The sequence below is a fragment of the Ammodytes marinus genome (genome assembly GCF_949987685.1).
Source record: "Ammodytes marinus genome assembly, chromosome: 12".
NCBI classification, from domain to species: Eukaryota; Metazoa; Chordata; class Actinopteri; order Uranoscopiformes; family Ammodytidae; genus Ammodytes; species Ammodytes marinus.
The window spans coordinates 16,460,265-16,478,955 of NC_137216.1; the positions used below are offsets into that span (position 1 = coordinate 16,460,265).

The 18,691-nt window shown below is 40.8% G+C and overlaps 1 protein-coding gene across 5 annotated transcripts in view; it reads left to right on the forward strand.

Moving 5' to 3' along the window:
* Nucleotides 1-18,691, forward strand: part of tanc1b (tetratricopeptide repeat, ankyrin repeat and coiled-coil containing 1b) — a 93,159-nt gene that overhangs the window by 25,975 nt on the left and 48,493 nt on the right. For 2 of the 5 annotated variants that reach the window (XM_080038062.1, XM_080038060.1), the window contains exons 3-4: nt 5,739-5,942; nt 15,905-16,012. In XM_080038062.1, the coding sequence (XP_079894188.1) occupies nt 5,739-5,942; nt 15,905-16,012 (312 nt within the window). The remainder of the gene's footprint in view (nt 1-5,738; nt 5,943-15,904; nt 16,013-18,691) is intronic. The other 3 variants (XM_080038064.1, XM_080038061.1, XM_080038063.1) reach the window with 2 other exon arrangements.

An 18,691-nucleotide genomic window follows, 5' to 3' on the forward strand; every position in this document is an offset into this window, starting at 1 on the left:
TACAAGTTTATTTTCGGCTTAAGACACCCTCTCCGAATGCTGAGGGTCTGTTTCTTTTGGGGAAGATTGCACTTCCTTACAAGGAGTGACAGCTCACATTCCATTTCACATATTTACTTGAGAGGCGTAAGGCACCATCCAGATGTATGCCCATGAAAGACATTTCAAAGGATTAAGTATTCAATTCAATATGAACAGTTCCTAGCATGCTAGCAGAGAGTAAAGAAGGATGCTTAGTCCATCCGGTGAGAAATAAATGGGTTCAAATTCATTATGGGTGACTTTTATTTGATGAGGATGGTCACTTTTCTAGAGTAAAGGATGTACATGAAAATCATTCACTGCATACTGTAATCAGAATGCATGGAAAAAGAGTAATTCATTGTGAAAAAAAAGAGTGTGCACTCTCATACATCAACTGAGATCCCCCTCGAAAGCATTACGCCAATCAAGGTTTTATATTTCCCTTTTATGTCGTTTTAATTCAAAGTAGTGCCTACAGCATTTCCATCTTTATGACATTTGTGCAATTATAGGAGACAGTGAGACCAAACTTTGGTTAGGAAAAACTTTTGAGATCGACTCGCATTGACCTGCTCAAATAATTGATTTGTGATTTAATGTTTATGTTTCTAAATCAATGTCTTGAAATAATATTGAAGCCTTTTTTATGGTTTGGGCATGTCCTCGTGGGCTCTGGCCCTTCTCTTTGATGAGGAGGAAAGAGCATGCAAGGGACTGTAATCATTTTTACATCATTTTGGGTCAGCACTGTATAATTAGAAAGGGTTGATTTCCTTGACCACAGCTGGGGCTGAAAATTGCAGGCCTTGCCCTGACCAGGGTTTAGGAAAGTAACTGAAAATAGCACTGGCGAGTTTGTGTCCTCATGTCCCTCTGTGTTATAAAGTGTCGGTCAGATGGCAGAGCCGTCACCGTGACACACTGCAGCAGCCTGTTCACCAGCACTTGGCCGGACTGCTTTTATGTGGCGCCCCTTGTTTTCAAAACCAACTACCAAAATTACAACTTTGTTATAATCTCTTTAGCATGCAATATGGCTGAAACCGGTATCAACCATGACCTGCTGTGACTGCAACAAGTGAACACTCCACTGGCAGCTTTAACACTGTGCCCGATTGTAGCCTTTGGCAGTTTTGTTAAATGTGATTTAAGTGGTGCAGTGTTTCCCCTTAAATAGGGGGCATCGGTGTTGCACTGTGTCGCACTGATCCTACATTCATTGTTGAGTTGTCAGTTTGCACATGAATGGAGAGGTATTGCTGGCCACCCAGGAATAGGTGCAGAGTTGGGTAGCACTTCAGAAGTCTTTATTTTATCAGCAGTTAAATCAAAACATAGTGGATTTATCATCTTCATTTTGTTAGAATACTGTGATTGTGTTTTTAAAATATATAATTATTTTCTTACATGTTAATTCTAGGCATGGTATGTCTATTCTAGTGGAGGGATGACATGACATGATGGGAGGAAGAGATAAGAATTAATAAAGGTCCATGGCCGACACAAATAAGAGATGTTGTAGTTCGTGGTGAATGCACTATTCCCTGAGCAAGATATTCTGTGCCATTATTGATTTCTGATTCATTCATCATTTCGTTACACTCATAGGATAAACACTTGGTAGTGAGGTAGGAAAAGCAATTACAACACTTAGATAAACGCACACACACACACACGCACGCACACACACACACACACACACACACACACACACACACACACACACACACACACACACACACACACACACACAGGCTTCCCCAAGGACCCTTTAAACATTTCAGTGTGGACATGTGGATGCAGTACTTCCCACTGAGGTCAGGTGATGGCAGGTCCTGGCCTTGGTCAAGCGACCTTTGGGTCATTCACAGGTTTTTTTCCATGTCTGAAAGCAGGCAGAGGTGTCATTGCAACCTTTCCGCTTCCTGTCTCTGGCATTCTTCTTTGTTTGGGGGCCCTTTAAAGACAGAACAGCTTTGTGTCCCCTGTGGCGAGGCGGAGGCGTCGGAGAAAATGGGTCTCTGTTTCTGATTAGCCCGGCAGCCCAACAACACTCATTTCCCAGAGGAGAGAAGCAGGATGCTAATACTAGCTTTGACTCTTGTAGTTGAGTCTTTCTTTATTTCTACAAACCTCTGGCTGCAGGCAGGCGTCACTGCTAAACGGATGAAGTCTCTCCAGGCTGCACAGTCCTCAAAACGTATCCATTGCTAATTGTCATTGCTGTGGTTCCCCACATCTGCAGTTATGATTTAGCTGGATCTTGCTGACGCATGTGCTGTATTATTAGCTAGGTATTAAATGTTATCTTGAGGTTGATAATTCATTTTAATTTGTGGCCAAACTGGCCATGATGAGTGGGCAACTTTGGTGCCGCAAAGTATATTGCTCTGCCTTAAGCTGGCTCCATGGCTAGAATGGTCTTTCCATGCAGGATTGGTTCTCAATAAAGCAAAACCTGTTTTTTCCATCAAGGGCTTGGATTGCTCTGAGGAAACTAGTCTCTGGGTTAAGTCATTTGCAAGTCTCAAGTTAAGTCATCTTTACAAGACTGTCGGGAACCATTTCTGTGAGAAGAACAAATGACAGTATCTCTATTGGTGGGAAAGAAAAATGTAGGGGAAATCTAGTCTTAGGTGTTCCTATGAAAGCAGAGAAAGTGAAATATATCTTTCCTGAAAGTACAAATTATTAAGTGTAGGTCACAGTGACACCATAAGAGAAATCTGCAAGTTTATATCTCAAGCCAGCAGATTTCTGGACAACTGGATAATGTTGCACTTCACCACGGACAGTTTAACAGGTTTTTCTGTTTTACATTTTTTGAGATTGTTTTTTACATGGGAAACAACAAAGTATGCTTACCCCTCACTTTGCTGACCTTATTATACGGATTGTGTTTGAAAGATAATTCAACAGGAATTTTTCCCACGGTTGAGGTTTCTGTCCTTGCAAGCATAGGTAGATGCAACTTAGAAACTAGAAACAGTTACGAATGAGGCGGTACTCATTGGTATCTCAAGACTTGGACTTTTAGTTCAAATTTGTTGGGACCCTTTTATTTACATGTGTATGTACATGTGTTGTGTTGTGTGTCAATGTTGTTTGTCACTTATGACAAAAAAGAATAGTTTGTTACCACAACTTTAAACTGTAATATTTTTCTCACTGTTATTGACAACTGTACTGCTGTCTACCTCATAACTTCACCAACGTCACATGAATCTGCTTCAGTAGCTACACTGCTTAGGTGAATTGCATGTTATCTTTGCTCAGCGGTCAATGACACAGCTTTATTTACTCCACTAACTAGAGATGTCCTTCTACTGTGCCCCAATGGCGTGAGAAATGCTCACAGGCCCATGACCCTGGGATTAAATACGTATTATGTGACCCTGTGTTTTACTGGATCCAGGTTGCCTCTGATTTTTTCCCACCTCGACCAATCAATCATGCTTGTTTGTGTTCCTAGCCAACCAATCAAAAGACGTACAGTATCTCTGACCTTTTTTTCTGGCTTAGCATGCCGGTGCTGCCTTTAAGAGTCAAGTTGATTTCATTAACAACAACAGTAACAGTGTTAAAATGTTTCTGTAATTGTATGCACTTACCTGTATCTTGAGTTTCAGTATAATCTACTGTAAGACCCTTGAATGAAATTTTGACTGTCCTGCAAGATGTGGGTGGTCTAACATGTTTCAATCTGATGTCCATGTAAGGTCTTATGTAGTATTTCATTATGTATACCACTCTGTCTTTCTTCTTTTTCTTTCTTTTATATGCTTTATTTCAACCTGTGTATGAGATTGCCGTCATGTGTGTTTGTTTTCTTCTGTATGTTCTAAAAACTTTAAAACATTATATATATTTAAAAAAAAAAGTTTCAATCTCACCTCAGAATCAGCTAATATTCTCTCACATGTAAGGACATTGTAACTCCTGTAATCATGCGTCATTAGCAACGTCACATGGGAGAAATGTATTATGTGAATACAAAGTATACAAGAGGCTATCACACCTGCAGCCATAAAACAAAGCACAGGCAAGTGGAGACTGAGGAACAGTAAATTAGGGGGCATAGATACAGTCTACAAGTGGATGCTGGAATGCAGGTGGGGCTGATCAAATAATGTAACACTGCATGCTAACCACTTATAGTGAATGGTCCATTGGATATATATTGCATTGAGGGGAGTTTAGCTTGTGAGTGTAACACTATACTTTAGTACTTTGAGTTATCTGAATCGGCAAGTCCTACATGCTTTGATCCATCGAAACAGGAGAAAATATATATAATAGTTTTGATATTTTAGCTTTGTTGAAGTCATTTCTAAACAATATCAGTAAGAGACTGCACTACTATATATTCTGAAATCCACCATTATCCCTGGCCCTGCCGTGTAAGCTGATTTATCTGCAAGCCTGTGGCAAGTTATCAGTTGTGTGTGAAATGCGCTAAATTCCATTCGGATAATCAAACAAATATGTCATTCAGTAAACAAGCAACACTATTGCTTTGATCTGGAAAGAGCTGTTATATTTAGGTTTAAACATTGTTTACCTGATAACTAGGATATGTCTGTTTTTATATACTCAAACATGCCATCCGGCCAGAACAAAGCTGCTTTCTGCAGCGAAAACAATTGGGCTGAGATTTTCTCTGAGGTTATACATTCCTGGTGTTCAGACTCAGATGGTAGTAAAAGAAAATGGTAACGTACATTGGGTCAGCAGCAGCTACAAGATTATTTTGGTCATCTTTATTCTTCTCCAGTGGAAAAAAATTTTTAGCTGGTTCTTGTCTCAGTGTAAAATAGAATCCTTAAAAATAGGATACACTTTATAGTAACTGATGTTATTTATTACATCACAAAACACTTTTTCCGGCTGAACCAGTGGGGCTCACAAAGGGCTGAGTGAGTCTATACTAAGCTAAGCTAAGCTATCTCTAATAGGAATAAGGGTGAAGCAGGATGTGGTCCATGGCCCACTGGGTCTGTCCAGTACCCACTAACACCCACAAGAAAAACACTCCACATTAAACAATAACCAGTCCATCAATAGTCAAATCTATCATTGCATCAAGGCACTATGGCACATCACAGACAGTAGTACATCATATTACAACTTATTTGCAATGAGTCGGATAGGGAAGTTGAAATTGAAAAGTTACTGGGGTGATTATGGTATTGGGGGAGTCACTGTGTTTATACGGGGCCCTGCATGTTCAAACATGACTTCACAACTCCTCACAATTGATTCATCTTGAAAATTAAAACAGGAAAGAGAGATGTGTTTAGGACATGGCATTAACTAAGATACAGTGTAACTGGAAACATGTGGCCTTAAAGACACGTGGATAACAGCTGATCATTTCTGCTTAAGGTCTTAAGAATGCAGAGCCCTCAAACTCCTGCATAATGAACATTGTGCACTCAAACACAATGCTGATTAGTGTGCCAGTAGCCTACATTCATATTACATTAGTACTTTGTTCCATAATCATAATTCTATGTACAGCAATAGAACTTCTATGCAAAATGGTTTCAAAAGTCCACTGAGCTTCACTTCCGGCTGTAAAAGAATTAGCTCAATAAGAGCGAAAGATAGGCCTACTTATGTGTAGTGTACTCAGCTCTTCCTTATTTATTTAAATGCAGTAATAACGGAGCTGTTTATAATATCTGTAACATACGTGTGGTTCTCCTCAACAGGTGATGTCCACAGCCACAGTGGCCAAAGAAGATTCCCACCTGAGGGAAACCCTCAAACCCAGGGGCCTGGCGGGGGTCACCTTGTCCCAGAGGATGTGTTCAGATTAAGTCTCGCCAAGGGAGTGTCCATGTCTCTTCCATCCTCACCGCTCCTGCCACGACAGTCCTACATGATGCCCTTACGCCCTAGCAAGAGATCGCCAGGTACTATGACTTATGTTTGAGCTTTTCTATACGAGACCTGATGTTCTTCTACTGCTAAGAAAGAACCTGGACGTACAGCAGATGGTAAAAAAATCCATTCATGATCACAGAAGGCTAACTTCATGTAGGTGCGCTGACAGAGTTGTTGTAATTACTCAGAATTCCTCATGGGGGGCGACAAGTTTCACACTATAGGTTTAAGTTAAAAGGATCTCAGAATAGAACACGTATGTCTTGTTCCATACACCGCACTGAGCTCTTAACCAAAACAAGGTAAATGTGCTGCAAGCATTTCATGTGTTATTTCAACTCTTTGCACAGTCTCTCTCATAATGGGAGATTCTTTCAACATCTGAAGGTGCTCCAGGAATGACAGTGACTCTCAGCCTTAGAACACTACTACTGCAACTTTGTCCTCTTCGAATCCATTCTTAGTAATTGTTGCTCTTGGAAAAATAAAACCTATATAGAAGACTGGGGGATAAAACCATAATAAAAGCTGGACCATTCTTGATGACTTCAGTTATGTTTTTTTCACAATACATTATTGTATTTGATCACCTTGTGTCGATGTAGAGGTCTCTACAACTTCCCTGCGTGTTTACACTTTACTGGCTGGTAATGGGTGTGTGTTTACACTGGATCTAATTGTCAGCCCTTTCTATCCACCATGTTGAGAACATGCTTGTCAGCAACTGTGGAGTGCTTCAAAGCAGCACCTTTTGTAGCTGAACTTGTTTCAACCTGAGTCTTTGTATTCTGAAGACGTTGGCAAAGAGGAGAGAAAATCCTTTAAGTGTTCAGCGTGGCCCCACTCACACATGTGGCACTCATCTGTGGGCTATCTGGCCTTTGTTTAGAGTGGTTACAGCTTTGATCTGTTTAGTGTAAAGATGAGGAAGATGCGAGTAGTATGGTTTAATCCTAATGCAAACGCAGGGCATTCAAGTTCACATATGTGTTAAGAAAAGGTAATTTAGCTGTCCAGTTTGAGTTGTGTTACGCTCCATTTTAGTTTGTATTACCTTAGCTTTCTAAACAGAATCAGAAAATACTTTATGTATCCCTGTAGGGAAATCTGATTTCATCACAGTTGCTCCCATTTTAGGATATAAATTAGGGCTGTCAAACGATTAAAATTTTTAATTAGATTAATCACAGGATTCTGTGGATTAATCACGATTAATTTTACCGTTCGAAATATGCCCGAAAAATTCGAATTTTCGCTGTATATTGTTGTAAAGATAAAGGACAGAAGGTGGATGTACATTTAAAATTTGAATTTTTATTAATTGAAAATCCAAATGATGGTTTTAATACTAAAAATAAATTTAAATCAAACTAAAATATATACCTACCACACCATAATTCAATTGGTCTGTCTCTTTACTATGTCTTTGGGCAAATATAGGCTATATAATGGCATTTATTTGGTGAATCTATAGGTTGTGCATTCTTGAATACAACTTGATTACAGTCCGCGGTGTGTGTGTGTGTGTGTGTGTGTGTGTGTGTGTGTGTGTGTGTGTGTGTGTGTGTGTGTGTGTGTGTGTGTGTGTGTGTGTGTGTGTGTGTGTGTGTGTGTGTGTGTGTGTGTGTGTGTGTGTGTGTGTGTGTGTGTGTGTGTGTGTGTGTGTGTGTGTGTGTGTGTGTGTGTGTGTGTGTGTGTGTGTGTGTGTGTGTGTGTACGTGTGTGTGTACGCGCGAACACATCCTAGGGGACTGTTCATTTGTGCCAGGAAGCCAACGTTATGTTGATGTCTACTCACACACACCTCTGAAAACTGCAGACGTTTGTGTCTTCGCGGGCTCTGAACAGAGCGGACAATGTTTCTCGTCCTGTTGCTCCCGACATCAACTGTCACCCGCGGCAGTTGATTTTATATAGGCTGCTATCTATGCCCCCGACACAGACGTGACCATTAGCAGTTTAAAACACGGCATGGGCTAGCGTGCTGTGATGTTTGGCTGCGCGCAGCTACTGATCCTGGGTCAGCTGCAACGTTTGAGTGGCTGTAGTACAGAGCCGGTGGGATGTACGGGGCGGATCAATCTGCACATGCGTTAATTGCGATAAAAAAAATTAACGCATTAATTCCAGAAATTAATCACCTTGCGTTAACGCGATAATTTTGACAGCCCTAATATAAATATATCTATAGAAATATAAAACTTTGAAAAGCCATGGTTTAATGTGAGATACGGAACAGGATGGCAATTTTATGTTTGCTTCAGTGTTTTACTTCTCAAACTGATATTTTCCCCCACAATTTTAATCACATCATTCAAAACGTAATATTGGATTTGAAGGCCTAAAAATGTGATACAGTGCATTATGTAAATGTTCAGTGGAAAGCCGGCTGAATAATTTCAAGTATGCTTAATCTCTACTTGATAAAAAACGAGGTAAGTAGAGCCTCATTTGCCCAGCCCCCACTCAAGGTAAAACACATCTGTTCAGCTACCTTAGGTCAGACAGGATTTGTGAATACTGTGTGTGATTAAACCCATCAAAGAGAGTGCTGATGAAGAGAACTGAAGAGAAGGGACAAGAGGGAGAGTGAGATGATTTGAAAGAAGAGGTCGGGTCTTTGAAGGTGATGGTGAAAAGGGCCCTCGGGACGGGAAAAGGGGAACACTCATTAAAAGGCCCATTCCCACTTCGGGTGCTCTGAGGCATGGAGAACGGGGGAAAAATGGACTGACAAGATAGGATGTTATGGAGGACAACCAGGGAGCGAGGGGGTTGGGGGATGTTTCGTAGGCTCTCCTCCACTGTCCTCACAGGTGACTGTGAAAACCCATAGGGGGAGAGTTCACACCTCCACTTAATAAACACATACTGCCGGAAATGTCTCAGCTCTGCGACGAAAACAACATGGGTCATAATGCTGCATTTTCTCCTCTTAACAAGCCCTAGAAACAACATAGTTCACTCGATTGAAGTCTCATCTCTCTTTAATGAAGCATGTTTTCCTTTACTGGAAATGGATAGAGCTGTTGCCATACATTTCTGTTGTTTTTAGAAACAAAGCTGGAAATATTGGTACTATTTTAAAACAAAAAGCCCCAAAACACAAGAAATGCATTAATATAAATGATTAAAAAAATGTGGTAATGATTTTTAATGACATTAATCTTTTGTGATTTTAATTTCTAACCATTTGATCCTAAAAGCATACCTGTTTTTTGTTCCCCTGGACCAACCTTATCATAGTACTTGCATGCGACGTATTTCACTTTCCTGATAACACCATGTACCTCCAAAATCAACTTTTACTAGCAATTAAAATGGTTCTCTAACTTATAAGCCTACTTTGAATCTTAAAAACAATATTTGGACTTGAAAAATATTCTTATGGGTATTTCCTAAAAGTTTCTTGATACTGTGAACCAGACCCTTTGTCAATTACTCCTGTTAACTAATCTAGTTATTCATTTAAGTAATTACCTTAATATAATCATACTGTATGAACATTTAACACGTGCATTCTTTCACACATCCAATTGTTCTCTTCAAAACTAGCCATTGCTGATGTGTGTTTGAGGGGAAGTGGTTTTACAAGATTCAGAAAGCATTTTTGCGGCTTGGCTTCATTTCCCGACACATTGGATAATCTATCACACTTTGGAAGGCTCCAACTTAGTGGTTGGTTCTTTTCATGAAAAACTTCACAGGGGACAACAGGGAAACATTGAGTTAATTAGGAGTGTGACGGATGCCTGAGCCGCAAAGTCCTGGTGGCGATGAGTGCCGTAGCTTTGATCAGCTAAGCCCAGAGCTTAACCATGAAACGCAGCACCCCGACATGTGTTGAGCAGCACCTAGGCTTTACAGTCTTAATAGTTTACAGGCACCCTAAAGACCCAGGGAGGGGACATTTACTGCAAGAATGTTGCCGGAAAAGACCCATCTTACCCAATGCAGGTCAAAGATCAGGGATTGAAAAACTTGAACCTCGTTCTTAAGTGGGTAAAATAAGAGTTGATGACACCGTTAATGAGTTTCTTTTTAAGGGTGTTTTTCATCAGTTTAGAAACTCTGTGCTCCACCTTTGATAGACTCCTGGGTATCTCCACAGTGACCTCCTCTGGTTGTAATCTGTTACTGTGCTATATTCTGGTATTGAAAGCATCTGCTGTCCTCAGTGTTGTACTGCTTTGCTTGGTGAGTTGCATGCGTGTGTAAAAGACAACAGTTTCTGAGCAGTTCAATGACCATTTCAGAAAAGTTCACCGCTCCATAGCTAAATGACCACAACATGGTGTTGGTCAATATACCAGATATAATGAAAAGATCTTGGTGACAATGGATAGAAAGGTGGATACTGGTGCTACCACTGTATGTACAAAATGTATGGCATGTGTGACCTTTCTGTACTTAAGTGACACAACTGTTAGCCCCATGCTTTGCCTCCGCGCCAACCTGCAAGGGATCATAAAACAGCCTATTCATATTAATTTATTGCCGTCACGGGCAGTCTATCTTTTATAATTGGTATATCTGCAATGAGGCCACAGGGGTAATGGTCTTTGGTATGGCTGTTGTGTATATTGAAATGAATTGAGTGGATTTATTTTTTTTGGATTGGAGCTTTGTTTTGTTGGTGGTTCAGACAGAGGCTGATTCATTTATCGATCAGTCGAGAAAAAGCGCCGTTTGGACACAGCTTCTGCAGCTTCTCTTGGCAAAATAGCTTATCTCATTTTAATCACTGTTTTGTAGAAGCATCCCCACTGTTCAACCAGAGCATATTTAATGTTATGGTGGTTAGCTGCCTTTTTGTGTGGTTATTAAGAACAACAGCCATTTTGTAAATTCTGCGTATGTGAACTTTGATATTTCTTTGCAGCAGGGGTTAAAGCTTTAGAGAATGTTATCACAGCAGACCAGGTCATTTGGTAAAACATTAAAGGATGTCTCCATGGATTTGTGTATTTTTTCAGTAAGCCTAGTACCTAAAGGTCAGTCTTTAACATAGCATGTGCGAACTTCAAGTGCATCATTTGCTCATACTCATATCACCTTTTCTAACATGATCTTTTTCCAATGATTCAAAATTACATACTGACATCATTATAATATTTTTTAAATTTAAATATATATTTTTTTTTACAATACTTTTCTGTTAAACACCTAACCACCTTGCAATGTAATTGTAGACATCTCTTGCAACAATGTTTGATCTTAAACAAATCATATGAAACTACAATGTCCTGTATGGATACACTGTCCACCCACTAGTATTCATCATCTTCTTCTTAAATGCTGAATGAATGCACTTGAATGTGCAGTGCTGTCAAGAGGATGGGAACAAACTCTCATCAAAGCCAGTTGTAGCCCCCTTTTGAGTTGAGCTCACCTGATGTCAGCTCTGGAGAGTACGAACAGTAACCAGACGGCCCTGAGGGAATATTGATGCCTTTCTGAGAGCTGAGCCGCAAAAGACCTTGTGATGCTGCAGGAACCCTTTGAAAGGTTCCTCTGATGAGAGCACCCGGTGAAAAGTTCTATACTATCCTCCACTTCGCTGCACTTGACTAGACTCCAGCTCTGGTATCCTTATCACCTCTAACCCCCTTTTTCATCTGACGATTTCCCAAGTCACCTACTGACCAACTGTGGATAACCTGTCTTCAGTGAGCCAGTAGAATCAGAATGATCACATGGAATAGCAGTGAACAAGGATAGGAGAATATAAGATTTCCTTGAGAATCCCGATTAAAAAATAAAAAATAAAAAATCACAATATGTTGATTTCTGTGAATGTATGATAGTGAATCGGGATAATTATGAAAATCCTCACATTAGTGACACGAAAAACCTTTCACCGTGACTGAAAGTTCGGCTTACCCGTTTCCCATCACCTATCTATCTGTGATGCAACAAAAACATTTATTTCTCAACCAAATGCTATGTAAAGTCTATGTTTTAGAGTCATTTTTATATGAAGGAATATTTTACTGTTTATCAGGATAAAATCTTTATTCTCAATATTTGGTCTGAATAAACGTTCTATGAAATTTACATACATCCCATGCTTAGTTGTGTATCATACTAAGATCGCAAATTGTAAGGGGAGAAGGAAAATCCATGACTTACTTTACATTGCTTGAGTTAACAGCTTGTGAAACAGCATGTGTGAGATAAGTCATGATTACTATCAAATATGAAGTGTTTCAAAAAGATTGCTAGTCCCTGATTGTTGTACAATTCAGAAATTGCATTGACCAGGAGAGGAAAATGGCAATATGCGCTGGCTGCAAACAGGGAATGAATCATAACTTAGCATGCGTATTTTAAGGTCACATCGCACCGTGCATTTAGTAGTTCTTCAGCTATTCCGCAGCCATAATGGCAAAAAGATGAAAGACTTGGAACAACTATTAACAAGACCAGAATAAGAATAAGTGAGTTTGACATGCAGCACTCAGAACATTAGTGACGTCCATCGTGTTCTTCTGCTGCCAGAAAATCATTTTTTGAATGACATTTTGGAACATAAAGAGCACTGTTGTATGCGTTGCTTTCATTGTCGTTTCTGCACAAAGCGGACACACTGTCTTATTGAAAAGTTGAAATGTGAAGAAGTCATCTTGAAGAATGCTGGCAAAACTCCTTGATCACTTCCTAACCATGAACAAGCCTCTCTTTCACTGGCATTGACTGGACGTTGTTAAGTTGTTGGGTCATAGGTATTCGACTGTTTAGTGTGTGTGGGTGTGTGTGTGTGTGGGTGTGTGTGTGACCGCTGAGTGATGGCTTGCTGGTCATGGATTCCTGAATCTCTCAGGGAATACTGGTGAGTTTGGGGTCCTCTGCAGTCACAGATACTCTTTTCTCCCCGTTTCTATTTCTTACCCAATCCACTCGCCTACCATATGTTGGCTATGCTTGCTTTTCTTCCCGTATATTCAACATTGTGTGTATCTGATGTTTTGACCGAAAATAATAGAAAAGTGAGCATTCTGCAAGCTGAAAATATCCAATAATATAATAGACATTACTTTACGTTAATGAAATGCAATGCAATGTAAAAATAAGGATCAAGTAGGTGATACTTAAAAATAATAGTGGCCTTCTCTAATAGGTAATTTAGTTTTTTCTACGTTCATATCATTATACATTACTCTTAACCACCCCAGTCGCCTAACATACTTTCAAATCCATCTTCCGGCTTTTTCTTGCTCTAATGAGCTTTGGTCTGCTTTTTGGAGGACATCAGAATGAGGTATTACGCATTTGTCCTCCCTGCTAGGGGTCTTTTTCAGAATGCATGAAAGTTTGGTGAAGAGCCTCTGTAGAAAATCGTCACATTCCCCCATTTTAAAAATGATGTCTTGCGTGGTATTTTCGAAAATATGGGTAATATAAATTCAGAACAACTGGTACAAACAATTTTTTGATGCCAAGATAAAAACATTTACATTTGTGTGTTAAAAGTGAAAGGACGCACATCTAATTCCTGCCTCCCTCTCACTGTCCTTCAAGGGTCACAACATGTCTGACGCTTCCATCTCGGCAACCTTTTCATGCCTGTTATAAACGGCAATTGCTTATTCGTCAGCGCTTCCATCAAGAAGTAATGACACCCTGTGAAATCTCTAGATGAGATTCTGAATGGAAAAGAACACCCCTGTGTGCTTTGTCTGTCATGTGCCGATGCTCCGACATCTCGCTGAAGGACTTCTTGCCTCTCCCCCTGTTTTGTGAGCCCTCAGATGTTGGCCTAAAATGACCCCTTGATAACCTGCCACATGTTTGTTATTTCATGTGTGTGGATCCTGTCTTCCCCTCTGGCCCTTTGTGTAAACCCAATCTGAATTTAAGCATATGGTTTAAATTACTCAGACGATGCCCTCCCCTGTTGTTTTTAGTCGAAATACACTCATTTGCCGGTGCGTTTTTTTTTGGTCCAAAATATTTACCTGAACTGAATGTGTCACACACACACACACACACACACACACACACACACACACACACACACACACACACACACACACACACACACACACACACAGCCCTCTCTGTCTCTGTAGGCCTACTCTAATTGGAGCTGTGTGACTCTTGGTTAATAGGTTGGGCCTGACCAATACACAGATGAATGGAGGTTTTCAGGATGGAGGCTTTGGCTTTGTCTGTCAAATAATGCTTCACTGGATCAGTCCACTGCAGGCTTGGACTTCATCTATGTAGTCAAATCAAATGGTTTTGTAACATCTCAGATATTTTGGTAATCACATTTTCTACCCTATATACTATTCACTATATAGAACAACCACTGCTTCCTGCTCCCCTGCAAACAACTGCTTTTGACTTTGGGATGTTTTACTTTAAGTTATATATGACTGGTTTTCCAACATGATTTATGCTAACAAGCAAGACAGCATCCACTTGGCAGAGCCAGTGGAAGACAATAAAGCCCTTTCTGGGGTATCAAAAGCAGCGTTCCTCTGTATGCATTTAAGGTCGTATATCCATAGATGGCACTGTGCGTCAAGCTGACTTTGACTCTCATGCTTGGTTTGTTGCAATGACATTTCCAGATCATTTCCTCTCACATGGCTGCTCCTGATGTGACTCCCCCCTTTACCACCTCACAAACCTCCACTGTTTAGTATCTGAGGCCAAAGATTGCAGCTGTGGATTTGAAAGAAAATGTTCTCTTGATGTGGGAGTTGACTGGCTTGCAAATGCGGTAATAGGAAATGTCTATCTCAGTTCCTCCATCTAATCTTTATGTTATGACTGGGGTTACACATACAGTCATCTGATAAGGGGAGTCTGGAAGAGGAGGTTTGGGTTTGGTTACAGTAGGTCAAGGTTGGAGTAGCGTGGAGAGAGTGGTGCAAGGCGAGACATGCTGTTGCTTTTCTCTTCCTCCTGTTTTTTCATATTATTTTCTGCCGTTTTCAACTTTTTCTGTGTCTGGACTCTGGAATGTATTACTCTTGGAAGAAGGCAAAATGTGTGCAGCTAGTTGCTCAGGACATGTTTGTTTCAAGGCTTAGTATTTATACTCCATGTATAAACAATTATGTTGCCTCACAGCAGAAAAGATTAGTTGGTCTTTGCTTCTACTCAGAGAAAGATCCGTATTTTTTCTATTTAGGAGCAGATTAAAAGCCAAAGGCACTATTTACAAAAAGATGGAAATGTTGAAAAAGATTTTGGCTAGTAGGGTGAGTATGTTAGTGGTTTATCTGAAAGTTCAGCACTGTGAGCCAGCACGTTATGTGGAGCTGTGGGATTTTTCTAATTCTGTCACGGTGTGAGCAGAGGGAACGGAGCAGCCAGCTAACCTCCACTCCTCTCACTAAAGACAAAGACGATCCTCAGAAGACTGTAGCGCTGTCCCAAATACATCATCTGACTCCTGGACCCCTAATCTATACATCTACCCTTAAAGGTAAACTTTCATTGGACTGTTCAGGGATCAACATGCAGAAAAACCCTTGTTTTGACGATCCCCAGGAGTGCATGTTTGTATTTGAACACTCATGTTGAAATTTCTTGAAGAGGCTAATCGGTGTGGTTTCCTGCTGCAGTTTACATTCCCAGAGCCGGTTAGCAGTGTTTGACTGGGAGTCTCTAGCTCCGCTCGCAAACAATATTCTGGGTTGTCAGGCGGACCAGAGCTGCTATGAGCGCAGGGAGCTATCCGAGACGGTGTGTGTGCGCGAGTGTGTGAGTTCATGTGAGCTACGGAGTGCAGCCAAGCCTGTCCAACTAACAAACCACTGTCTACCTCTCATCTCTAGTCCCATCTGGAACACGTTAATCCAGCGAGAATTCTCTCTTTCTCTCTTTTCCTCTCATTCTTTCCTCTTTTGCTTTTTCTTTCCCTCCTCTCTCTCTCTCTCTCTCTCTCTCTCTCTCTCTCTCTCTCTCTCTCTATCTCTCTCTCTCTGACTCTGTCTCTCTCTCTCATTCTTCCTGTATCTTCGTTTCGTGCTAGCAGGTCCAGTCAGGAAGCCAAAATATGTGGAGAGTCCTCGCGTTCCTTCTGATGCCATCGTTTCTGCTCTGAGGAAGGTGGCCGATAACAAGGAGTTGTCACACAATGGTGAGTTTTGCTAATCATTCACTTTGTTTTGAGAGAGAGAGATTAGAAACAGTTAGAATTAAACAAACTGCCTTAAATGTGAGAAACGTAGATGTTGTCAGCTGGGACTCACAACTTTGCCCTCAGACTGTGACCAGTCTCCATAGCGTTATGTGTGTTTTGTGTTGTATAGAAAACCAACCACGGGGTCAGGCATAGGTCTCTTTAATTTAAGGGTAGCATCAGTTCCTGCCTATATGGTCTATGTAAGTGCCAGTGTGTTCCTTCATGTAGCCTCTTATACAAACACACAATAGTACTGTGTTTATTTTAAAGTGTGTGTTTAGATTACGTAGAAGTCAGTATTCCACTGTGGTGGTGGTGGGGGGGGGGGGCACATTGTCTGACTGATGCACAAGATTTCTTTCATGGCAATGGAATAAGGACGTGACCTTACATTTCTAGTAAAGTAAGTGCACATGTATATGTGTGTTCTTGTGTTTCAACGTTTCTGCGAGGTGTGTCTTAGTGTCAAATTGCCGCCTCTTCTATTCCTGGGTTGGCAGTTGTGTGTTTATTTGTGTCGGGGTAATGTTCCACTAAGTGCACTGTTTTGATTTCCAGCAGAGCGGGGCCGGCTCAAATTCCTCCCATAGGAGGTGGAGTTGTAGGATGCGTTATCTTTAGCAAAAGGCAACAGAGAAAGTAGTGCCCCGCTGATTGTACATGGCTCACATACGCAGACAGTAGTAAGCCAGCGCAGCCCAGTCACTGTTGACTGTCACATACCAAGGCACGAGAGGGTGTGTCTGACATTCAGCTGGCACAGAGCTGCGGTTCGGGCTTAGAGCGGGCTACCGGCAGATTGCGGACACCAGATAAATGTTATCGCATGACAGCTGGTGTGCTGGCACTGTTGGTAAGCTAATTCAATGAGCTGTATTCTCCTCCAAAAAAGTTTCAAAAGACCTGATTTAGGTTTTTAACAGAAATTTATGGGGGGAATCTAATCGGTTGGGTGGGTCATGGTGCAATGTGTTTGAGTATTTATGCAAACCTACTGCAGGTTTTTATGAGCAGCACCTCCTTCCTCCTTTTCACCATCACTCAACACCTTTCTACTATTCCCTTTACATATCTCCCCTCTGCAGACCTGAGATCCCCCTTGATGCACATGGACATAAACATTCACATGTACACATGCCTGTGCTGTCATAGAAGCAGTCTTTCCCTCCGCTCTTTTGCAATCCCCAATAGAGAAAAAAGAAAAGTAATGCTTAACGTCGGTGAGTGTACTCAAGGTTAACAGAACTACTGTTTACAGAAGTTTGTTGTTGTTGCTTTAACCTTGTGTGCTCAATGCTCCCTCTCTCCTCGTATTTTTTTTTTTTTTAGGCTAAAATGACTCTTCAGGCGATATTACAGGCATAACTGTCTCAACAGTCTGTGACCAATCCTACATAGGATATTTTTGCTAGCACAATCTATAAAGAACAAATTTGAGCTGGGAATATAAATTGAATTTTGCATTATGTTATTATTCTGGTCTACTCCTGATGATAGAGAGTTGCAGATTTAGTTAATGTATTACAAATGACAACACCGTTTCTTAGAGCCAGGAGAAAGCCATCTACCTCCCATAGCCATTATAGTTAGCAGGTGAGAGAAGTTTACTGTTCAAAGAGAATACAAAAGAGGAATTGGATGCTGTAACAATTTAAGAGTAGATGAAGATAATTGTGATTTTGTTTAAGACAAACCATACAGTATTAACCGGTGTCTGAGTTTGACATATGCCTGTTACATCAACCTTCATGGAAGAATTGGTATTAACGTGCATCACACGTCGAATGTGACAAGGAAAGGACATATCCAGTGTTCTTTTGTCAATAAAGAGACACCACCATCTTTCAACCTGTGCTGTCTCTTACTTCAAACAGGGAAAACAATGCTTGCTGTTTTCCTTACTGCTGAGACACCCAAGAGATGGTTGTTTGTCATTGCAAACCTTTGTAACAAGGTCAACCTCAGCAAGGAATGTTGATTGTGTGTCAGAAGAAACTGAGTCAGAATACCCATCGGAGGTTTTGCATCATGAGAACTGTGTGACATAGGCTCCACCTGTAGGGAGATATTTTTTTGTAAAAAGGCTTGTTGTTTGATGTGCTGAAGGATGCCTCTCTTGGATGTCAAAAAACCATGCTTCAAACAAACAAGCATTTTTGCATTACAATTTGTATGTATTTTTTTATTTCCTTTGGCCATCCTTAGATTTATTAAAACATGTGGGGTTTGATGCTTTCATTTATTCTTAGTTGGGGTTGGACTGTCAGCTTTCCCAGCGATATCTGTTATGAACAAGAACGACTGTCCATAGGCTAAGAAAGGAATTAGTTTGACTTGCAGTGGAGTGATCTCACTTTGTCCCTCCATCTTTGAGGAAGGATAGAGTTTTATTGTGGATGTTTGTGAATGCAGTGTGTATTTTTATGTTGTCTCTGGGTCCACAAGTATGTTTCTGTTTGTTGTTGTATGTGCGTGACTGTGTGTATGCCTGCATGAGTGCATTTCCAACAGGTGGCCAACCGTCCACCGGTCAAAATTGTTTCAGCTGTGGTCATACAGAGCTCTGTCCCTGTCATTCAAGACTAAACCTCAGCTCCCGTCATCTCCCGCACTTATCTCTCTCTCTCTCTCTCT